The 24,837-nt window shown below is 46.7% G+C and overlaps 1 protein-coding gene across 1 annotated transcript in view; it reads left to right on the top strand.

Annotated features, from left to right (window-relative positions):
* Positions 1-24,837, top strand: part of bms1 (BMS1 ribosome biogenesis factor) — an 80,075-nt gene that overhangs the window by 13,078 nt on the left and 42,160 nt on the right. Inside the window, exons 2-11 of the mRNA XM_084326208.1 lie at positions 380-566; positions 4,049-4,239; positions 8,077-8,156; positions 8,679-8,867; positions 11,660-11,802; positions 12,415-12,536; positions 14,372-14,565; positions 15,934-16,076; positions 16,414-17,027; positions 23,489-23,590. Coding sequence (XP_084182334.1) covers positions 385-566; positions 4,049-4,239; positions 8,077-8,156; positions 8,679-8,867; positions 11,660-11,802; positions 12,415-12,536; positions 14,372-14,565; positions 15,934-16,076; positions 16,414-17,027; positions 23,489-23,590 — 1,960 coding nt within the window. The 5' untranslated portion in view covers positions 380-384. The remainder of the gene's footprint in view (positions 1-379; positions 567-4,048; positions 4,240-8,076; positions 8,157-8,678; positions 8,868-11,659; positions 11,803-12,414; positions 12,537-14,371; positions 14,566-15,933; positions 16,077-16,413; positions 17,028-23,488; positions 23,591-24,837) is intronic.

Raw genomic sequence — 24,837 nt, 5'->3', positions numbered from 1 at the left:
CTTATGGTGTTCTTGTTCTGTTCTTGACTTATTGTTGTGTTGTCTTCTTGACTTGTTTAAAGAAGACCTGTACGGCCCATGGGGACATTAACGTGTTGTTGTCGGGCCCTATAAATACATTTGATTTGATTAGTATAGTCATGCAATTGGTATTAAATGTAGCTCTTAACCCTTTCACTGCCACACGACAGCAGGTTAACCCTTTCACTGCCACACGACAGAAGGTTAACCCTTTCACTGCCACACGACAGAAGGTTAACCGTCGGTAGTGTGATAGTACAGTGAAAGGGTTGAGTGGTGTTAAAAAGGTCTCCGAAGGCCTGTGACCCGTGGGAGCATCTGACGTGTCGTGTGTTGTGCCCGTGTGTTCTGCCCGCAGGCAGGATGGACGAGAAGGAGCCCAAGCACAAGCGCCACACGCAGAAGCACAGTGGGCCCAAGGCGGAGCGGAAGAAGAGCAGGAAGCAGGGCGACGCCCCCGGAGGAGAGGACCCCGATGTCCGCAGACGCAACCCCAAGGCCTTCGCCGTGCAGTCGGCCGTGCGCATGGCCAAGACCTTCCACAGGTCAGTCTGCTGCCCCCCCCCGGTGCCCTCTCACCCCCCACAGGGCCCTCTCACCCCCCACAGGGCCCTCTCACCCCCCACAGGGCCCTCTCACCCCCCACAGGGCCCTCTCACCCCCCACAGGGCCCTCTCACCCCCCACAGGGCCCTCTCACCCCCCACAGGGCCCTCTCACCCCCCACAGTGCCCTCTGACAGAGTCTAGACTAGGGGGTGCTGAGTCTGGACTGGACTATGCCAGAACACTGATATAACCAATACATATAACTGCGTCCACTACTGTTCTAAGACTTTCAAACACTTTCTCTCCCCAACCAAACGTCCTCTGTCTCCGCCCACTCCTCCACCGCTCCTCTCTCTCCTCTCTCTCGCCCACTCCTCCACCGCTCCTCTCTCTCCTCTCTCTCGCCCACTCCTCCACCGCTCCTCTCTCTCCTCTCTCTCGCCCACTCCTCCACCGCTCCTCTCTCTCCTCTCTCTCGCCCACTCCTCCACCGCTCCTCTCTCTCCTCTCTCTCGCCCACTCCTCCACCGCTCCTCTCTCTCCTCTCTCTCGCCCACTCCTCCACCGCTCCTCTCTCTCCTCTCTCTCGCCCACTCCTCCACCGCTCCTCTCTCTCCTCTCTCTCGCCCACTCCTCCACCGCTCCTCTCTCTCCTCTCTCTCGCCCACTCCTCCACCGCTCCTCTCTCTCCTCTCTCTCGCCCACTCCTCCACCGCTCCTCTCTCTCCTCTCTCTCGCCCACTCCTCCACCGCTCCTCTCTCTCCTCTCTCTCGCCCACTCCTCCACCGCTCCTCTCTCTCCTCTCTCTCGCCCACTCCTCCACCGCTCCTCTCTCTCCTCTGTCTCGCCCACTCCTCCACCGCTCCTCTCTCTCCTCTCTCTCGCCCACTCCTCCACCGCTCCTCTCTCTCCTCTCTCTCGCCCACTCCTCCACCGCTCCTCTCTCTCCTCTCTCTCGCCCACTCCTCCACCGCTCCTCTCTCTCCTCTCTCTCGCCCACTCCTCCACCGCTCCTCTCTCTCCTCTCTCTCGCCCACTCCTCCACCGCTCCTCTCTCTCCTCTGTCTCTCGCCCACTCCTCCACCGCTCCTCTCTCTCCTCTCTCTCGCCCACTCCTCCACCGCTCCTCTCTCTCCTCTCTCTCGCCCACTCCTCCACCGCTCCTCTCTCTCCTCTCTCTCGCCCACTCCTCCACCGCTCCTCTCTCTCCTCTCTCTCGCCCACTCCTCCACCGCTCCTCTCTCTCCTCTCTCTCGCCCACTCCTCCACCGCTCCTCTCTCTCCTCTCTCTCGCCCACTCCTCCACCGCTCCTCTCTCTCCTCTCTCTCGCCCACTCTTCTCGCCCACTCCTCCTCTCTCTCCTCTCTCTCCTCTGTCTCCGCCCACTCCTCCACCGCTCCTCTCTCTCCTCTGTCTCTCGCCCACTCCTCCACCGCTCCTCTCTCTCCTCTCTCTCGCCCACTCTTCTCGCCCACTCCTCCTCTCTCTCCTCTCTCTCCTCTGTCTCCGCCCACTCCTCCACCGCTCCTCTCTCTCCTCTGTCTCTCGCCCACTCCTCCACCGCTCCTCTCTCTCCTCTCTCTCCTCTCTCTCGCCCACTCCTCCACCGCTCCTCTCTCTCCTGAGCTCCATCACCACACCTGGTGAACCCAGTCCCATCAACCTTGACCTTCCTCCCGATTGGCCAAGCCACAGTTAATTTACGTAGACAGTAGTTTTACATAATACCTGTTACAAAGGGTCAGATTAAACCGAATATATATATTTATTGCTTGAGATCCCTTGTATAATATTTGTATATCGTTTGATATCCCTTGTATGTTCTTTGTATATATACACGGAATATCCCTTTACCTGGGTACAAACCAGACCATAATATTCGCTCTCCTATTGGACAGCGACCCCTAGGCGCCAACGACCATACCCCCAATGGCAAGTTCAAAGGCAACGCCAAGGCATGTCTCAACATGTCCAGGTTTGCGCAGTAATACGAGACAGAACTGAGGTTGGCACTAGATAATTCACCTTACGTATAAATACGGCGCAGGTGGAAACAGCAGCAGTTCGTTCATTACCAGTAAAGCCTTCACCACGAGTCAACGACCAAGTGAAGTGAGCAACCTTGCGTCTAAATAGAGCACTTATAACATGTGCGAATAGGATAGTAAAAGTGTCAGAGTTTAGTGAAGTAACGTCAAGTTCAACCTAGTTTAATGTGACGGATAGTGCACAGGAGAACCTACACCGGCGAATGCAGAACCTTTTCTGGTTGGATTATATTGCTTTGGTACCGTGACTGCTGGAGCAGAGAACCGTCTACCCCACTATCGTGTGGGATCTACCCCAGTGAGGAGCATCCCTCGAGCCCGCCTCTAGGAGGAGGCTGGCTAGCTTTCATCCATGCTGTCGGGCATACTGGATTATAGCTGTTGCTTTGTCTACCGATCAAGGGAGTACTGCACTGGTTCCTGTATCTGGAACCTCGTTCTTCCTCGTTGACCCAGACTTTGCACCCGAACATTCCTCTACCCTGCCGGCTTACACCCGGAGGGAACCCCCCAGTGTCTCCAGCTGGTACTAGTGTGCCTTATGTAATTGCTATGCTACAGGTGGCGTCAGTTTAGACCCATCTTACTATTCTCATTGACTTACGCTCTTGACCTACTTTACGTGTGTTCTTCGCCTTACAAGCGCGAGTATAATTCTCAATCTGTAACTTAACGTTGCTTGCTCTGATAATAATAAATATTCTCTAAATAGAACTTTATGTGTCATTGCCGTATTCTTGTGTGGGTGTTCACCATATATATTCATGTACTGTATGGCCAGTAATTAAAGTACATAACTAAGTAGTGGTTTAATAATACCATACTCTCAATACAGTCAGGGAATTGTACCCCTCAGTTACAATACCCATACACGAAATAACAGGTAATATGTATAACACATGTATAACATATTACCCATAGGTAAATTATAATACAATACAGAATAATAACATATATTTTTTATTATCAAAGACAACAACTAGGTTAATATATTACCCGGATAACCACTGAGTTAATATTACCAGGGTTACACCTACACACACACACACACACACACACACACACACACCTACACACACACACACACACACACACACACACACACACACACACACACACACACACACACACACACACACACACACACCTACACACACACACACACACACACACACACACACACACACACACACACACACACACACACTTGTTTTTTCACCCAAAAAAAAGTCAAGGCCAGGAATTCCTTGAAAACAGCCCATTTTTAAGGTGCTTAAAAAAATGTATGCATTTTTAAGTGAATTGGATTCTTTTTAATGCCCTTTTTAAAATGAAAAATAGTCCTTGGGAAAAGTCCTTGAAAGTCATTGAATTTCATTGTGCAACGTCTGTGGGAAGGAACCCTGTGAACCGGATCTCTGTGGTTTCAGGACCCAGGACATCAAGCTGAGGAAACACCACATCCCCCTGGTGGACCGGAGCCCCCTGGAGCCCCCCCCCATCGTGGTGGTGGTGGTCGGACCCCCCAAGGTGGGCAAGAGCACCCTGATCCGCTGCCTCGTCAAGAACTTCACGCGCCAGAAGCTCGGGGACATCTGTGGACCGGCAACTATCGTCTCCGGTAAGAAACTATCGTGCGGTGCAATACTTAGCTGTAACACCGCTACATCTCATATCAGCCATTATGGAAAAACAGAGGAGAATGTTACCCTTCCAGAGATACCAGTATTATTATTATAGTCCAAATAGAACCAGAGATATGCCATTTTACATATTGAATGTCACCAATGCATGTTGAAAAAAAAACGAAGTTCCCAGTTAAAGGGGAACTCCAACATTTTGGGAAATTAGCTTATTTAACATCTTCCCTGGAGTTAGACAAGAAGATACATACCTTTTACGCTCCGTTAGCATAGCTTAGCTTCATCAATGGAAGTGAGGCAGGACAGTAGCCTTACAGTGTCTTACAGTGTATTGCAAGGTCTGACATTGACCAAATTTGATATGCATGACCTTGGTGGGCTCTAGGTCAACTCCTGAAAAGGGGGTCAATGTCAGACCTTGCAATCAAAAGTTAGGGGCGCACTGAAATTATGGCAAGGGTTATTAGCCCCCTAACTTTTGATTGCAAAGTCTGACATTGACCCCCTTTTCAGGAGTTGACCTAGAGCCCACCAAGGTCATGCATATCAAGTTTGGTCAATGTCAGACCTTGCAATACACTGTAAGGCACTGTAAGGCTACTGTCCTGCCTCACTTCCAGTGATGAAGCTAAGCTATGCTAACGGAGCGTCTATTCCCAAAGCTAAAATGCACGCACAGAGACAAAAAAGGTATGTATCTTCTTGTCTAACTCCAGGGAAGATGTTAAATAAGCTAATTTCCCAAAATGTTGGAGTTCCCCTTTAAACGTTTAAATCACTTTTTCTTCGCTTAAACAATGTGTCTTACCTGGACCTCCTGCATGCTGTTAGGCAGCGAGAGAGATGTAAAGCCCTGTCCGTCTCGGATGGTCCCGCGCAAATTGGGGTAATTTATCCAAAAACACAATAAGGAGATTGATTTGAAAGCACGCGTAATTTTCAGGTTTTTATGAACAGTATTATTAATAGCCTGATATTTAAACTAAAATGGGCTATATATCATGATTTGGAGAAGCCAATGTGATGATGTAAAGTCAGACATTGCGCAACCCTCGTAGTCCAAATAAAACATTAATCTGTTTGATGGACTGCGTTTATATAACGGCTCGTATCCAAAGCGCTTTACAACTTATGCCTCAACATTCACCCATTCATTCACGTGCCCACGGTGGAGGCAGCCGTGCCAAGGTGCCAACCTGCTCATCGGGAGCATTTAGGGGTTAAGTGTCTTGCTCAAGGACACTTCAACATGCTGCAGCGAGGAGTGCGAATTGAACCGGGAACCTTCTGATTACCAGACGACCGCTCTACCTCCTGAGCCACTGTCTAACCCTAACCTTCTGATTACCAGACGACCAGACTCTACCTCCTGAGACACTGTCTAACTCTAACCTTCTGATTACCAGACTCTACCTCCTGAGCCACTGTCTAACCCTAACCTTCTGATTACCAGACTCTACCTCCTGAGACACTGTCTAACTCTAACCTTCTGATTACCAGACTCTACCTCCTGAGACACTGTCTAACTCTAACCTTCTGATTACCAGACTCTACCTCCTGAGACACTGTCTAACCCTAACCTTCTGATTACCAGACTCTACCTCCTGAGACACTGTCTAACACTAACCTTCTGATGACCAGACTCTACCTCCTGAGACACTGTCTAACCCTAACCTTCTGATTACCAGACTCTACCTCCTGAGACACTGTCTAACCCTAACCTTCTGATTACCAGACTCTACCTCCTGAGACACTGTCTAACTCTAACCTTCTGATTACCAGACTCTACCTCCTGAGACACTGTCTAACTCTAACCTTCTGATTACCAGACTCTACCTCCTGAGACACTGTCTAACCCTAACCTTCTGATTACCAGACTCTACCTCCTGAGACACTGTCTAACTCTAACCTTCTGATTACCAGACTCTACCTCCTGAGACACTGTCTAACTCTAACCTTCTGATTACCAGACTCTACCTCCTGAGACACTGTCTAACCCTAACCTTCTGATTACCAGACTCTACCTCCTGAGCCACTGTCTAACCCTAACCTTCTGATTACCAGACTCTACCTCCTGAGACACTGTCTAACTCTAACCTTCTGATTACCAGACTCTACCTCCTGAGACACTGTCTAACTCTAACCTTCTGATTACCAGACGACCTGCTCTACCTCCTGAGACACTGTCTAACCCTAACCTTCTGATTACCAGACTCTACCTCCTGAGACACTGTCTAACTCTAACCTTCTGATTACCAGACTCTACCTCCTGAGACACTGTCTAACTCTAACCTTCTGATTACCAGACTCTACCTCCTGAGACACTGTCTAACCCTAACCTTCTGATTACCAGACTCTACCTCCTGAGACACTGTCTAACTCTAACCTTCTGATTACCAGACTCTACCTCCTGAGACACTGTCTAACTCTAACCTTCTGATTACCAGACGACCTGCTCTACCTCCTGAGACACTGTCTAACCCTAACCTTCTGATTACCAGACTCTACCTCCTGAGACACTGTCTAACTCTAACCTTCTGATTACCAGACAACCAGACTCTACCTCCTGAGCCACTGTCTAACTCTAACCTTCTGATTACCAGACTCTACCTCCTGAGCCACTGTCTAACCCTAACCTTCTGATTACCAGACGACCTGCTCTACCTCCTGAGACACTGTCTAACCCTAACCTTCTGATTACCAGACTCTACCTCCTGAGACACTGTCTAACTCTAACCTTCTGATTACCAGACTCTACCTCCTGAGACACTGTCTAACTCTAACCTTCTGATTACCAGACGACTGCTCTACCTCCTGAGACACTGTCTAACCCTAACCTTCTGATTACCAGACTCTACCTCCTGAGACACTGTCTAACCCTAACCTTCTGATTACCAGACTCTACCTCCTGAGACACTGTCTAACTCTAACCTTCTGATTACCAGACTCTACCTCCTGAGACACTGTCTAACTCTAACCTTCTGATTACCAGACTCTACCTCCTGAGACACTGTCTAACTCTAACCTTCTGATTACCAGACTCTACCTCCTGAGACACTGTCTAACCCTAACCTTCTGATTACCAGACTCTACCTCCTGAGACACTGTCTAACCCTAACCTTCTGATTACCAGACTCTACCTCCTGAGACACTGTCTAACCCTAACCTTCTGATTACCAGACAACCTCTCTACCTCCTGAGACACTGTCTAACTCTAACCTTCTGATTACCAGACGACCTCTCTACCTCCTGAGACACTGTCTAACTCTAACCTTCTGATTACCAGACGACCTCTCTACCTCCTGAGACACTGTCTAACCCTAACCTTCTGATTACCAGACTCTACCTCCTGAGACACTGTCTAACACTGACCTTCTGATTACCAGACTCTACCTCCTGAGACACTGTCTAACCCTAACCTTCTGATTACCAGACTCTACCTCCTGAGACACTGTCTAACACTAACCTTCTGATTACCAGAAATATGGAAGAGTACAAGGTAGCAGCCTATATGCTACGCAAAGAGGTGCGAGCTGCTAAACTGAGATATTATGCAGATAAGATGGAGACACAAATGGCACAGAACGACACGAGAGGCTTATGGCGGGGAGTACGAACGATAACTGATTGTAAAGTCAGCCCCCCCTCAATAGTGAGTGCCGACGCCTCTCTCGCGGATGAACTCGACTCCTTTTAGGCCACGTTTGGGGCGAGCAGTGGAGACGTTAGCTCACCTGCAATAACTGTGTAACCATATGTTAGTGACCTATTATGTGTCACACCTGCAATAACTAATAACCCTTTGTATTCTTCAGGCAAGAAGCGGCGCCTCACGTTCATCGAGTGCAGCAACGACATCAACACCATGATCGACCTGGCGAAGGTCGCCGACCTGGTGAGTGTTTATATTTACATTTTGGATGTTGGAAATGAGTGCTGCGCGATTAATCGCAATCGCAGTGTCAGCCTGTAGAATTATTAAGTAGAATTATACGTCCAAATCCAGGCCGTTAAAAGAACAGTATAAATGTGTATACGACGCATTATATGTGCGCACATAACGTAGCTAATGCTGCGGTCACAAAATGGTTAGAAAAGAACAGTTAGACGTACGGAGTACCTACTTACTGGTCGCAGGAGGATTCAATAACGTTTGGATGGTGATCCATTTTGTGAATACATTTGTTGAAACAACATCTGTGATGGCAGACGGCTCCTCATCAACACTGCTATCTAACGTTGGCAAGCTAAGCAGTTAGAGACCATTGACCGGAGGTAGGAGGGAGCCGTTCCCTTCGCTGCACAGAACACCAGGTCAAGAACCTTGAAGTGGAAGCGTCTTGTCTGTCTTGTCTGTCTTGTTTTGTAACCTCAGTTGAAATAAAGGTTGAACTGAAACGCCTCTCTCTGCCTCCAGGTGCTGATGCTGATCGACGCCAGCTTCGGCTTTGAGATGGAGACCTTTGAGTTCCTCAACATCTGCCAGGTGCACGGCTTCCCGCGCATCATGGGCGTCCTCACGCACCTGGACACCTTCAGGAACAACAAGGCACTGCGGAAGACCAAGAAGGTCCTCAAACACCGCTTCTGGACCGAAGTGTACCAGGTACATGATGATGATGATGATGACGGAGGTCTACCAGGTACATGATGATGATGATGATGATGAGAGAGGTCTACCAGGTACTAAGGCTGTTTCCCCGAAGCCTGTTTTTGGGATTCGAACTTCGTCAGGGTCTTTCCAACGAACGTTCGAACCTTCGTTTTTAATTTTTTTTTTTTACATATCCTCAAACTAAATCCTCAATTTGAATAAAGTGATTCATCTGATTAAATTAGTATTTTTATTTTTTTAATTATTAACTCTTTCAGTGCCACGCCTGGTTTTCCATTTTACCGCTTGAATGCCACCATCCGCGCCAATGTTAACGTTAATATCGCCTAATCTATGTTTTAAATTATGGCTATGTGTCTAATCTGCCCATCGCATTATCAAAGACTATTTTCCAGACAGTGCTGTGAAGGCAGATTGTTTTTTTATCGCGTCGTTTCCGTTTCAGAGCAGTTAGAAAAGCCCCCGTTTTGATATAAAAAACAGCTCATTCTGGAGCATTCTATGAAAATCGTCTTTTAGTGGAATATTCCACAACGTTGATATTCGTCTGCCTTTTTATGAATCGTTTTCAAATAAACGCTAGATGATCAATATTATACGTGCACGCACGCACATTACGGCCGCGCGCGGATAATCGCCTCGTTGATTTCCTCTCGGAGTTTTACATTGAAACCGAAAGAAGACATTTCACAAAACAGCTTATAACTTCATCAAACTTACTCTGATTATCCTAACACTGATAACATAGAGTCCTTACCTGACATCAGATGGTATCCAACTGGTATATTCCAATTCCTGATCACCATTCGAAAAAATCGATACGTGTATGGATCCAACGCGACACTGTAGATCTCCATGATCCGCGGGGATCTGAGGTTCCAGAATGAACAGAATGAACATTGAGTCCATTCCAAAATCACTTATGTCATCTGGGAGACGACAGGGGGCGCTTTTTTCCACAGTGATCACCGGCGCAGCTCGGCTATACTCGGGTAGGCTCGGGTGATGCAATAATTTTTCAGATCGCAAAAAAATATATAATAATAATAATTCCGAGAAATCTCGTGAGTGGCTAGCAACCACCTATAAAAAAACACGAGAAATCTCGTGAGTGGCACTGAAAGAGTTAAATTAACTTTCCAGCCCCAGACCCAGCCCAGGGAGAAGCCCCAGCCCAACTAAACCAATTCAATCAACTTTCTTTAATGAATATAACTTATACGTTTATTTTAATACTATAATATTAGTGGAGCCTAATCTTTATCTGCAACTGTGAAGAAAAACCAGAATGAATAGAAAAAAAGAAAATAATAATTGTAATAAAAAAATTCGAACGTTGATTTAGAATTCAAATGCCAACGTAACGAACGAAGGTTCGAACGTTCGAACGTTTGGGCTCAGCCCTACCAGGTACATGATGATGATGATGATGATGATGGAGGTCCACCAGGTAGAGGCAGAGACACACTGACTAAGTAACAATCTGTGTCGTCAAAGTCATGCCCCCAAGAGGAGTTGACCATAAAACATGTTTTTAACCCCCGAATAAAAATGCTTAAAATGGATTCGAGAGTTTGCTTGTTGACTAGTTCGAGCACATGACCACTGTGCCAAATTCAAATACAGGTTTTTATAAATACTGTCGCCTCCATTCATATGTAAACACTGATCGGAACGTGCAATGTTACTCACTGTGCCTTGTATATATATATTTATTAGAGGTGGGCATAGATTAATTTTTTTAATCTAGATTAATCTATCTGCAATCCTGGATTTAATCTAGATTAATCTAGATTAAAATGGCAAAAAAAAAAAAAAAAAACCTGCCGAAGGCATTCAAAATAAGTGTGTTCTACCCAAATAATGACCAGAAGTAAGTCCTTACTTTTTCTTTCCTCCTTATGTTTCTCAGGCCAGGTGGCCCATTACACCATGAGCCCATCTCCCGTTTCCAAAATGCATTACAGACTGTTTGAAAAAGCTGTTTTGCTATGATAATTGGTACTGAAATATCAAAATAATGTTCAATAAGATGTACTTGTGTTTAATAAGTTGTTTTATTCAGAAGTTAACACAAATAAATAATATTACCAGTACAGTATCTAGCACACTCTCAGGAGCAAAATAGAAAGAAGCATTTCAAACTTGAACTATGTGACATGGCTTGACTCAATCAGTCCAATCTCTATTTCTCCTTTTTCCACCAGTCACTCAGGCAGACCAGCTTGTTTTATGTAGCGGTGTCTACTTATAGTGCCTATAATATTTTTCCCGTTGGGTGCCAGACAGGGCCAAACCCTGCCAATGCAAATCAACTGCTCCAGTGGAGTTGCTCAGTGGCCAATGGTGTCAACTGTGGTTGTACTGGGCAGCTCCCAGGTGTGACTGGAACTGTGTGAATGTGAAGCAGGGCGTTCCTGAAAAAGAGCATCTGTGCTCAGCGAACCTACCCTGGGTAAATAAAGGTTAAAAAAAAAGAAAAAAAAAATTTTTATTTTATTTTTTTTAAGATTAATGCGTTAATTATATTATCGCACGATAATAGTATCGCGTTAACGCCGTTAACGGCCCAGCTCTAATATTTATACATTTTTACCTTATTTTCTTGCACCCGCTTCTATTTAAATATGTTTAAGTTAAGTATTGTGTGAAGGGCTGACTAGAAAAGTAAGATTTTCATTGTATGGCAAACTGTCTGTTTAACTGTGCACATGACGATAAACAATCTTGAATCTAGAATTTAGGAATGATCATAAAATACTGTGTGTGTGTCTCTCTCTCAGGGGGCCAAGCTGTTCTACCTCTCCGGCATGGTGTACGGCGAGTACCAGATCCAGGAGGTGAAGAACCTCGGCCGCTTCATCTCGGTGATGAAGTTTCGTCCGCTGGTGTGGCAGACCTCCCACGCCTACGCCCTGGCTGACCGGTGAGCTACTGCTCTCTAACCATAACCCTGACCTCCTCTATCACCTACAAGCTTCTTGTCTTTTGTATTCAACTAATTGAATGATCCTCTTCTCTCTTCTCTTCTCTCTTCTCTCTCCTCTTCTCTCTCCTCTTCTCTCTCCTCTCCTCTCCTCCCCTCTTTTCTCTCCCCTCTTCTCTCTCTTCTCTCTTCTCTCTCCTCTTCTCTCTCCTCTCCTCCCCTCTTCTCTCTCCCCTCTTCTCTCTCTTCTCTCCTCTCCTCTTCTCTCCCCTCCTCTTCTCCCTCTCCTCCTCTTCTCTCTCCTCTTCTCTCCTCTCTTCTCCTTCTCTCTCCTCTCCTTCTCTCCTCTCCTCTTCTCTCTCTCCTCTCCTCCTCTCCTCTCCTCTCCTCTTCTCTCCTTCTCTCTCCTCTCCTCTCCTCTCCTCTCCTCTCCTCTCCTCTCCTCTCCTCTCCTCTCCTCTCCTCCTCTCCTCTCCACTCCTCTCCTCCTCTCCTCTCCTCTCCTCTCCTCTCCTCTTCTCTCTCCTCTCCTCTCCTCTCCTCTCCTCCTCTCCCCTCTCCTCTTCTCTCTCCTCTCCTCTTCTCTCCACCCCCGCCTCCCTCCTCTCTCAGCATGGAGGACCTAACTGACCCTGAGATGGTGCGAGTCGACCCCAAGTGTGACCGGACGGTGTGTCTCTACGGCTACCTGCGAGGAACTTACATGAAGAACAAGTGCCAGGTCCACATTCCAGGTAGAGGAGGCTCCGGGTTTTACCTTCTTCCAGCTGGAAGCCCAGACGAGCAGAGGTGTGATGCAAGATGTATCTTTAACCTCTTAGGCTATGTGTCCACTCAAAGCCTTTTTTTTCAAGACGGACCGATTTAAAAAAAAAAAAAAAAAAAAAAAAAAGCTCCCGAGTGTTTTTCTGAGGCTCGCGCCAGCCGCGGCTCCGCCCCTTCCTCGATGAGTTACATTGATGAGCGCGCTCCTTTTCCAAAAGTTGAACTAGTTTCAACTTTATGAGCTGAGAGCGCTCCGACAAAAAACGCTGCCGCCGAGAGCTCATAAAACGCGAGGCGCGGCTCTGGGAAGAGGAGCGCGCCTGTCGTGTCTCCAGCATAGAAATGAATGACAGAAAGGAGCTGACAACTCATAAAGCGTCCCCTATGGACACAAGCTCTTAAAGGGGACATGCATTGCTATTCCTTGCACTATTTGGGCAACTTTACACAATTCCTGAGAGTCTATGGAATACATCTGTAAGGTTTTTTATGGTAATTAGAGACACAGACCCATTGATACTAACCCCTATTGCTATAAAACATTGCTAAATACTGGAAAAAGCCATTTATAATGCATGTCCCCTTTAACCCTTTCACTGCCACACTTCACTGCCAGAGGGTTACCGTCGGTAGTGTAATAGTAAAGGGTTAACCGTCGGTAGTGTGGCAGTGAAAGGGTTAACCATCGGTAGTGTGGCAGTGAAAGGGTTAACCGGCTGTTGTGTGGCAGTGAAAGGGTTTTAACCTTCTGTGTATTGTCGCAGTGAAAGAGTTAAGCCTGAGCCATATCTTCAGAAAATCTGCCTGAAAGTACATAAATGGAAGATTGCTCCACTTCCACAAGGTCCATTTGCATGTTCTTGGTATCTAGGGACATCTATGGACCTCAGGGAATGTATTCCCAGTGTCAGAAATATTGTGTCTGTTACTAGGCTGGCTTAAATTGTAATGAACCAAAGGAGAATATAATATTAGAATAGAATATAAATTATTATTAGTTTTTCTTCCATCTTTGACTGTAAATAACACCATGCTAACATTGACCAATATTGAACCAATTGCCACTGAGCTCATTCAGCTCCTTCTTGAGACCAAGTGCACTAAAGATCTAAGCTAATTAACAAAGGGCAGAATATTTACATGGGTTTTTGTAGATACAGTACTGAATTTTGCCATCCAGACTCATGCAATTTGAAATATGAAATATTTGAAATGAAATATGAATATATAATATCAGGTTTATAAATGACCTTATTATGGCCAAGTCATACATCTATGGATTGGGCCACATCTCCTCTTTCCAATGGCAGAGTTAAATCTGGATTTAGTGCCACCAGGCGCCCGTTAAGACCGTGAATGAAATCTACTGTAAGTAGTTACTTTTTTTTATAATGTCCATAGCTCCGCCATTTTTTACTGGATTGCGACAGGTATTTTTTCTAGACGTTCACAGAAAGGTAAAACAATATACGTTGTATTTTATGGCCATAACATTGAGGTTTGTTCGACCCGTGAGATATAAACACTAAAATCACGTCAATATTTCGAAGAGAAAAATGGTTCGACTTCCGTTGTCTGCGGCTGGTGTGGGTTTGTGGGTAGTGTAGTTTTATGACATTTAGACGTCGACCTCTGGTCTCTCTGCAGGTGTGGGAGACTTCGGCGTGTTTTTTGACCCCTGACCTCTGGTCTCTCTGCAGGTGTGGGAGACTTCAGTGTGTTCTTTGACCTCTGACCTCTGGTCTCTGCAGGTGTGGGAGACTTCGGTGTGTGTTTTGACCCCTGACCTCTGGTCTCTCTGCAGGTGTGGGAGACTTCGGCGTGGCAGACGTCAGCTTCCTGCCCGACCCCTGCCCCCTGCCGGACACGCGGAAGAAGAGGGCCTTGAACGAGAGGGAGCGCTTGCTCTACGCCCCCATGGCCGGGGTGGGCGGGGTCGTGTACGACAAGGACGCCGTTTACATCGACCTGCCTGGCGGACAGGTCAACCAGGAGCAGGTCTGTGTTTATGTTTATGTTTTATTAGGATCAAATTAATGACCACTAGTCTTCCTGGAGTTCTCACAAGATAATAATACCACAGAATGCAAATACAGAATGTAATTAATAATATAACAATACAAATACAGAATGTAATTAATAATATAACAATACAAATACAGAATGTAATTAATAATATAACAATACAGAATGTAATTAATAATATAACGGAATACAAATACAGAATGTAATTAATAATATAACAATACAAATACAGAATGTTTAAAACAAACAAGATTTAAAACAAATACAGAATGTAATTAATAATATAACATAATACAATAGAAATACTTTATTCATCCCAACACTACAGATCGCTCACAGTAAACATTTAGGCGTCAACAACAAAAGTCACGAAAAAGAATAAAAACAAGACTAATTATAAAATACTTTCCGGGATATACAAATATATATATAAATATAAAATATACAGTAAAAATATACAGAAATATACAGTAAGTGTACAGTAAAACGTTTTTTTTTTTATAAATTTTAATAATTTTCTTTATATATATATATATTTTTTTATCTGTCTATTAATTTAGTTTAAACCAAGGGTTTTTTTCTTCACAGTTGCAGATAAAGATTAGGCTACACTAATATTATAGTTATCAACAATTCTTAGAAAGTGTTTTTCTATTTTCGTACGTAAGCACAGAATTTAGAATGTGTGTACGCACAGAAATATTGGGATTTATCAACCGTGCGTACACGGGTCCTACGCACACTGTGTTGATAAATACCTCTTTGTTCTACCGTCAATGATCGTGCATGATTATCCATATATGGTAATTAAAACTGATGAGTTATATTCATTAAAGAAAGTTGATGATCAAATAAAAAAAAATACTAATTTAATCAGATTAAGCACTTTATTCAAATTGAGGATTTAGTTTGAGGATATTTAAAAAATATATATAACATTTTCGAATTATTATTAAAAACGTCCGTTGGAAAAACCCTGACGAAGTTCGAAGCCCAAAAACAGGCTTCAGGGAAACCGCTCTACTGAGGGGACAACATTCTGAACTTGTCCTTAAAATATATTTCTTTGCTGGAAATAAATAAAAGCCATTCCTACTTAACGTTTCACATACTACTAACCGATTAGCCTGCAAACCAAACTAAAGGTACAGCATTTTATCCAAGCAATATTAAAGGGGAACAATTGTCAACTTCTCAATATGTATTTAATATCTGGATATGTATTTAATAACTGAATATGCATTTAATATCTGAATGTATTTATTATCTCAATGTGTATTTCATATCTGTATTTAATCCCTCTCTGTGTTTAACCCTCTGGATGCTCCTTGCCGCCACCAGGAGGACGTGCGTCCCACCACCGAGCTGGTCAAGTCTCTCATCAGCACCCACACCACCCTCGACGCCAAGATGGCCGCCAGCAAGGTGTCTCTCTTCACCGGGGCAGCCACCTTGTCCAATGAGGACGTGGACGAGGAAGAGGGGTAAGACGTCCACCGCCGTGCGTTCTGAAGTCTGATTCACTTCCCCTTTTCACTCGTCAACTTTCACCTAGTTCCTATATTCACCCACGTGGGGTATCGTTGGAAGCGTACACTCGTTGGCTACAATGCAGTTTTTTTTACCGCAGTAAAGCCGTCTCTCTATCTCTGTGCCGCATACACACAGATGTAAAGGGTACCTGTGTTCTCCTCCGACGCCGGGGAAGATGGCAAAATAAGCACATTTCCCCAAAAGTTGTCCCCTTTAAGTAAAAAAAATAAAAAGTCAGTTTTTATCCACAGTAATGATCATCATCATCATTCCTGGTGTCTTTCACAGGGAGACGCAGGGCCCACAGGAGAGCCGGGTGTGGGACCCCGAGACGCAGAGAGAGAGGAGGAAGGTCGTCTTCTCCGGGGAGAAGGAGGAGGAGGAGGAGGAGGAGGAGGACGACGACGACGACGACGAGGAGGAAGAGGACGAGGAAGAGGAGGAGGAGGAAGAAGAAGAAGAAGATGGGAGCAGCGAGGATGAGGAGGAGGAAGAGGATCCCGTATCCACGCTGATCAAGGAGGCGAGGGACGAGTCTGGGACGCGAGCGGAGGAAGCAGTGGTGGCAGACGCCGCCGCGCCGCCCAAGAAGAAGGCGAAGACGGAGGCGAGCGGCGGGAAGACGGGCGAGGAGCCGCGCCCCGGGGTCGAGGTGCCCGCGTTCGCCGACAGCGAGGACGACCTGGAGGTCAGCGACGAGGAGGACGAAGAGGAAGGAGAAAACCCTGTCGGAGCAGGAGACTCCGGGCATTGCTCTGAGGAGGACGAAGAGGAAGAGGAGAGCGACGGTGAGGAGGAGGAGGAGGAGTCCATGGAAGTGTCCGGAAAGAACCCCAAGAAGACCAACGCTCTGGAGGTCGAGGAGGAGGAGGAGGAAGGAGCATCTTGCTTTGGAACTGAAGGTAGAATCAGAAATCTGTCTTAATCTTTGACCACTTCATAGACAAAAGGTGGACAGGAAAGAGCATCTAGTAAGATGAGATAAGACAAGATATTCCTTCTGTAATACATTTATATATTTATATTTACTGCATTTATATATTTATTAGTGCTGTCAATCTCTAGTCTCCTGACCCTCCTGTAATCTCTAGTCTCCTGACCCTCCTGTAATCTCTCGTCTCCTCCTGTAATCTCTAGTCTCCTCCTGTAATCTCTTGTCTCCTCCTGTAATCTCTTGTCTCCTCCTGTAATCTCTAGTCTCCTCCTGTAATCTCTTGTCTCCTCCTGTAATCTCTTGTCTCCTGACCCTCCTGTAATCTCTCGTCTCCTCCTGTAATCTCTAGTCTCCTCCTGTAATCTCTTGTCTCCTCCTGTAATCTCTTGTCTCCTCCTGTAATCTCTAGTCTCCTCCTGTAATCTCTTGTCTCCTCCTGTAATCTCTTGTCTCCTCCTGTAATCTCTTGTCTCCTCCTGTAATCTCTCGTCTCCTCCTGTAATCTCTTGTCTCCTCCTGTAATCTCTTGTCTCCTCCTGTAATCTCTTGTCTCCTCCTGTAATCTCTCGTCTCCTCCTGTAATCTCTCGTCTCCTCCTGTAATCTCTCGTCTCCTCCTGTAATCTCTCGTCTCCTGTAATCTCTCGTCTCCTCCTGTAATCTCTTGTCTCCTCCTGTAATCTCTCGTCTCCTCCTGTAATCTCTAGTCTCCTCCTGTAATCTCTTGTCTCCTCCTGTAATCTCTTGTCTCCTCCTGTAATCTCTAGTCTCCTCCTGTAATCTCTCGTCTCCTCCTGTAATCTCTAGTCTCCTCCTGTAATCTCTCGTCTCCTCCTGTAATCTCTTGTCTCCTCCTGTAATCTCTTGTCTCCTCCTGTAATCTCTCGTCTCCTCCTGTAATCTCTCGTCTCCTCCTGTAATCTCTCGTCTCCTCCTGTAATCTCTTGTCTCCTCCTGTAATCTCTTGTCTCCTCCTGTAATCTCTAGTCTCCTCCTGTAATCTCTTGTCTCCTCCTGTAATCTCTAGTCTCCTCCTGTAATCTCTTGTCTCCTGACCCTCCTGTAATCTCTAGTCTCCTCCTGTAATCTCTCGTCTCCTCCTGTAATCTCTCGTCTCCTCCTGTAATCTCTTGTCTCCTCCTGTAATCTCTAGTCTCCTCCTGTAATCTCTCGTCTCCTGTAATCTCTCGTCTCCTCCTGTAATCTCTAGTCTCCTCCTGTAATCTCTTGTCTCCTCCTGTAATCTCTTGTCTCCTCCTGTAATCTCTTGTCTCCTCCTGTAATCTCTTGTCTCCTCCTGTAATCTCTCGTCTCCTCCTGTAATCTCTTGTCTCCTCCTGTAATCTCTTGTCTCCTCCTGTAATCTCTAGTCTCCTCCTGTAATCTCTCGTCTCCTCCTGTAATCTCTAGTCTCCTCCTGTAATCTCTCGTCTCCTCCTGTAATCTCTTGTCTCCTCCGGTAATCTCTAGTCTCCTCCTGTAATCTCTTGTCTCCTCCTGTAATCTCTTGTCTCCTCCTGTAATCTCTTGTCTCCTCCTGTAATCTCTCGTCTCCTCCTGTAATCTCTTGTCTCCTCCTGTAATCTCTTGTCTCCTCCTGTAATCTCTTGTCTCCTCCTGTAATCTCTTGTCTCCTCCTGTAATCTCTCGTCTCCTCCTGTAATCTCTTGTCTCCTCCTGTAATCTCTTGTCTCCTCCTGTAATCTCTCGTCTCCTCCTGTAATCTCTCGTCTCCTCCTGTAATCTCTTGTCTCCTCCTGTAATCTCTTGTCTCCTCCTGTAATCTCTCGTCTCCTCCTGTAATCTCTTGTCTCCTCCTGTAATCTCTCGTCTCCTCCTGTAATCTCTCGTCTCCTCCTGTAATCTCTCGTCTCCTCCTGTAATCTCTCGTCTCCTCCTGTAATCTCTCGTCTCCTCCTGTAATCTCTCGTCTCCTCCTGTAATCTCTTGTCTCCTCCTGTAATCTCTCGTCTCCTCCTGTAATCTCTAGTCTCCTCCTGTAATCTCTAGTCTCCTCCTGTAATCTCTTGTCTCCTCCTGTAATCTCTTGTCTCCTCCTGTAATCTCTCGTCTCCTCCTGTAATCTCTTGTCTCCTCCTGTAATCTCTAGTCTCCTCCTGTAATCTCTCGTCTCCTCCTGTAATCTCTCGTCTCCTCCTGTAATCTCTTGTCTCCTCCTGTAATCTCTCGTCTCCTCCTGTAATCTCTCGTCTCCTCCTGTAATCTCTCGTCTCCTCCTGTAATCTCTAGTCTCCTCCTGTAATCTCTTGTCTCCTGTAATCTCTCGTCTCCTCCTGTAATCTCTTGTCTCCTCCTGTAATCTCTTGTCTCCTCCTGTAATCTCTTGTCTCCTCCTGTAATCTCTCGTCTCCTCCTGTAATCTCTCGTCTCCTCCTGTAATCTCTAGTCTCCTCCTGTAATCTCTAGTCTCCTCCTGTAATCTCTTGTCTCCTCCTGTAATCTCTTGTCTCCTCCTGTAATCTCTCTCCTCCTGTAATCTCTCGTCTCCTCCTGTAATCTCTTGTCTCCTCCTGTAATCTCTAGTCTCCTCCTGTAATCTCTTGTCTCCTCCTGTAATCTCTTGTCTCCTCCTGTAATCGCTTGTCTCCTCCTGTAATCTCTCGTCTCCTCCTGTAATCTCTTGTCTCCTCCTGTAATCTCTCGTCTCCTCCTGTAATCTCTCGTCTCCTCCTGTAATCTCTAGTCTCCTCCTGTAATCTCTCGTCTCCTCCTGTAATCTCTTGTCTCCTCCTGTAATCTCTAGTCTCCTCCTGTAATCTCTTGTCTCCTCCTGTAATCTCTTGTCTCCTCCTGTAATCTCTTGTCTCCTCCTGTAATCTCTCGTCTCCTGTAATCTCTCGTCTCCTCCTGTAATCTCTCGTCTCCTCCTGTAATCTCTTGTCTCCTCCTGTAATCTCTTGTCTCCTCCTGTAATCTCTAGTCTCCTCCTGTAATCTCTAGTCTCCTCCTGTAATCTCTTGTCTCCTCCTGTAATCTCTCGTCTCCTCCTGTAATCTCTAGTCTCCTCCTGTAATCTCTCGTCTCCTCCTGTAATCTCTTGTCTCCTCCTGTAATCTCTTGTCTCCTCCTGTAATCTCTCGTCTCCTCCTGTAATCTCTCGTCTCCTCCTGTAATCTCTTGTCTCCTCCTGTAATCTCTCGTCTCCTCCTGTAATCTCTCGTCTCCTCCTGTAATCTCTCGTCTCCTCCTGTAATCTCTCGTCTCCTCCTGTAATCTCTCGTCTCCTCCTGTAATCTCTCGTCTCCTCCTGTAATCTCTAGTCTCCTCCTGTAATCTCTTGTCTCCTCCTGTAATCTCTCGTCTCCTCCTGTAATCTCTCGTCTCCTCCTGTAATCTCTCGTCTCCTCCTGTAATCTCTCGTCTCCTCCTGTAATCTCTTGTCTCCTCCTGTAATCTCTTGTCTCCTCCTGTAATCTCTTGTCTCCTCCTGTAATCTCTCGTCTCCTGTAATCTCTCGTCTCCTCCTGTAATCTCTTGTCTCCTGTAATCTCTCGTCTCCTCCTGTAATCTCTTGTCTCCTCCTGTAATCTCTTGTCTCCTCCTGTAATCTCTTGTCTCCTCCTGTAATCTCTCGTCTCCTCCTGTAATCTCTCGTCTCCTCCTGTAATCTCTCGTCTCCTCCTGTAATCTCTCGTCTCCTCCTGTAATCTCTCGTCTCCTCCTGTAATCTCTCGTCTCCTCCTGTAATCTCTCGTCTCCTCCTGTAATCTCTCGTCTCCTCCTGTAATCTCTTGTCTCCTCCTGTAATCTCTTGTCTCCTCCTGTAATCTCTTGTCTCCTCCTGTAATCTCTTGTCTCCTGTAATCTCTTGTCTCCTGTAATCTCTCGTCTCCTCCTGTAATCTCTTGTCTCCTCCTGTAATCTCTTGTCTCCTCCTGTAATCTCTTGTCTCCTCCTGTAATCTCTTGTCTCCTCCTGTAATCTCTCGTCTCCTCCTGTAATCTCTTGTCTCCTCCTGTAATCTCTTGTCTCCTCCTGTAATCTCTTGTCTCCTCCTGTAATCTCTTGTCTCCTGTAATCTCTTGTCTCCTGTAATCTCTCGTCTCCTCCTGTAATCTCTTGTCTCCTCCTGTAATCTCTCGTCTCCTCCTGTAATCTCTCGTCTCCTCCTGTAATCTCTAGTCTCCTCCTGTAATCTCTAGTCTCCTCCTGTAATCTCTCGTCTCCTCCTGTAATCTCTTGTCTCCTCCTGTAATCTCTAGTCTCCTCCTGTAATCTCTCGTCTCCTCCTGTAATCTCTCGTCTCCTGTAATCTCTTGTCTCCTCCTGTAATCTCTTGTCTCCTCCTGTAATCTCTTGTCTCCTCCTGTAATCTCTCGTCTCCTCCTGTAATCTCTCGTCTCCTCCTGTAATCTCTTGTCTCCTCCTGTAATCTCTTGTCTCCTCCTGAACCTCCTGTAATCTCTCGTCTCCTCCTGTAATCTCTTGTCTCCTCCTGAACCTCCTGTAATCTCTCGTCTCCTCCTGTAATCTCTAGTCTCCTCCTGTAATCTCTTGTCTCCTCCTGTAATCTCTTGTCTCCTCCTGTAATCTCTTGTCTCCTCCTGTAATCTCTTGTCTCCTCCTGTAATCTCTCGTCTCCTCCTGTAATCTCTTGTCTCCTCCTGTAATCTCTCCTGTAATCTCTTGTCTCCTCCTGTAATCTCTCCTCCTGTAATCTCTTGTCTCCTCCTGTAATCTCTCGTCTCCTCCTGTAATCTCTTGTCTCCTCCTGTAATCTCTCGTCTCCTCCTGTAATCTCTCGTCTCCTCCTGTAATCTCTCGTCTCCTCCTGTAATCTCTCGTCTCCTCCTGTAATCTCTTGTCTCCTCCTGTAATCTCTTGTCTCCTCCTGTAATCTCTAGTCTCCTCCTGTAATCTCTCGTCTCCTCCTGTAATCTCTTGTCTCCTCCTGTAATCTCTCGTCTCCTCCTGTAATCTCTCGTCTCCTCCTGTAATCTCTAGTCTCCTCCTGTAATCTCTCGTCTCCTCCTGTAATCTCTAGTCTCCTCCTGTAATCTCTCGTCTCCTCCTGTAATCTCTCGTCTCCTCCTGTAATCTCTTGTCTCCTCCTGTAATCTCTTGTCTCCTCCTGTAATCTCTTGTCTCCTCCTGTAATCTCCTGACCCTCCTGTAATCTCTCGTCTCCTCCTGTAATCTCTCGTCTCCTCCTGTAATCTCTCGTCTCCTCCTGTAATCTCTAGTCTCCTCCTGTAATCTCTCGTCTCCTCCTGTAATCTCTTGTCTCCTCCTGTAATCTCTTGTCTCCTCCTGTAATCTCTCGTCTCCTCCTGTAATCTCTTGTCTCCTCCTGTAATCTCTAGTCTCCTCCTGTAATCTCTCGTCTCCTCCTGTAATCTCTCGTCTCCTCCTGTAATCTCTCGTCTCCTCCTGTAATCTCTCGTCTCCTCCTGTAATCTCTCGTCTCCTCCTGTAATCTCTTGTCTCCTCCTGTAATCTCTCGTCTCCTCCTGTAATCTCTTGTCTCCTCCTGTAATCTCTCGTCTCCTCCTGTAATCTCTTGTCTCCTCCTGTAATCTCTTGTCTCCTCCTGTAATCTCTCGTCTCCTCCTGTAATCTCTTGTCTCCTCCTGTAATCTCTCGTCTCCTCCTGTAATCTCTAGTCTCCTCCTGTAATCTCTCGTCTCCTCCTGTAATCTCTTGTCTCCTCCTGTAATCTCTCGTCTCCTCCTGTAATCTCTCGTCTCCTCCTGTAATCTCTCGTCTCCTCCTGTAATCTCTCGTCTCCTCCTGTAATCTCTAGTCTCCTCCTGTAATCTCTCGTCTCCTCCTGTAATCTCTCGTCTCCTCCTGTAATCTCTCGTCTCCTCCTGTAATCTCTCGTCTCCTCCTGTAATCTCTTGTCTCCTCCTGTAATCTCTTGTCTCCTCCTGTAATCTCTCGTCTCCTCCTGTAATCTCTCGTCTCCTCCTGTAATCTCTTGTCTCCTCCTGTAATCTCTTGTCTCCTCCTGTAATCTCTTGTCTCCTCCTGTAATCTCTCGTCTCCTCCTGTAATCTCTTGTCTCCTCCTGTAATCTCTTGTCTCCTCCTGTAATCTCTCGTCTCCTCCTGTAATCTCTTGTCTCCTGTAATCTCTCGTCTCCTCCTGTAATCTCTCGTCTCCTCCTGTAATCTCTTGTCTCCTCCTGTAATCTCTTGTCTCCTCCTGTAATCTCTAGTCTCCTCCTGTAATCTCTCGTCTCCTCCTGTAATCTCTTGTCTCCTCCTGTAATCTCTCGTCTCCTCCTGTAATCTCTCGTCTCCTCCTGTAATCTCTTGTCTCCTCCTGTAATCTCTAGTCTCCTCCTGTAATCTCTTGTCTCCTCCTGTAATCTCTCGTCTCCTCCTGTAATCTCTTGTCTCCTTCTGTAATCTCTAGTCTCCTCCTGTAATCTCTTGTCTCCTCCTGTAATCTCTCGTCTCCTCAGGAGCGCTGCGCTGGAAGGAGGGGCTACAGCAGAAGGCGTCCGAGGTGTTTATCCGCCAACAGCAAGCGGCGCCCAACCTGCGCAAGCTGGTGTACGGCTCAGGTAACGAGATACAAGATACTTTAATGCCACACAGCTGTGGTTGGTGGTGATGGTTTGCGGTACAGCGTGTTAGTTAAGCACCGGGACGTCAACATGGAACATTGAACGCCCCCCCCCCCCCCCTCCCAGTGGGGTCGGGTACCGTTCACATTTTAACCCATACCGGTACCTGTGAATCAATACCGGTACCTGTGAATCGATACCGGTGCCTGTGAATCGATACCGGTACCCAACGGTACCTTTTTTCTGTACTTTAGTCTCTAAAAGTGTAATCTACCCACCTCAGTTGTAAAAAATGTGTCCAAACTTCAAATACTTTATTATCCTTATTATTTATTTAGAACAATTTGTTAATATATATATGATATTGCAGCGAGCGGTGTCTGCATCTAGCTTTGTAAAGTGTCACCACACCTGCAACCGTTTCCCGCTCGCCATCGCCCCGACTGCTTTGTTGTGGAATCAATAAACATCCAGGACAGGTCCCCATCCCTACCTCCCAACCCCCACAATAAATACATCCAGGACAGGTCCCCATCCCTACCTCCCAACCCCCACAATAAATACATACAGGACAGGTCCCCATCCCTACCTCCCAACCCCCACAATAAATACATACAGGACAGGTCCCCATCCCTACCTCCCAACCCCCACAATAAATACATACAGGACAGGCACAACATATACGGCGGCCGGGTAGCGCAGCGGAGGGTGTTTAGTGTTCGGACTGCTGTGGGGAACAAGCTGTTTGTGAAGCGTGTGTGTCTGGTTAGAATGGACCTGTAGCGACCTGAGGGCATGCGCTGGAGTAAGTGGTGTGCTGGGTGAGAGGGGTCGTGGACTATCTTACCAGAGCGGGTGACTGTGTGTGAGGTGTAGATGGAGTCCAGAGAGGGGAGGGGGGGGGGGGGTGACTGTGTGTGAGGTGTAGATGGAGTCCAGAGAGGGGAGGGGGGGGGGGGGTGACTGTGTGTGAGGTGTAGATGGAGTCCAGAGAGGGGAGGGGGGGGGGGGGGTGACTGTGTGTGAGGTGTAGATGGAGTCCAGAGAGGGGAGGGGGGGGGGGGGGGTGACTGTGTGTGAGGTGTAGATGGAGTCCAGAGAGGGGAGGGGGGGGGGGGGTGACTGTGTGTGAGGTGTAGATGGAGTCCAGAGAGGGGGGGGGGGTGACTGTGTGTGAGGTGTAGATGGAGTCCAGAGAGGGGGGGGGGGGGGGGGGGTGACTGTGTGTGAGGTGTAGATGGAGT

Source organism: Notolepis coatsorum (assembly GCF_963971535.1).
Source record: "Notolepis coatsorum genome assembly, chromosome: 12".
In the NCBI taxonomy this organism is placed as follows: domain Eukaryota; kingdom Metazoa; phylum Chordata; class Actinopteri; order Aulopiformes; family Paralepididae; genus Notolepis; species Notolepis coatsorum.
Note: the sequence above shows the minus strand (reverse complement) of the source record. Positions and strands in the feature narration are given on the sequence as shown.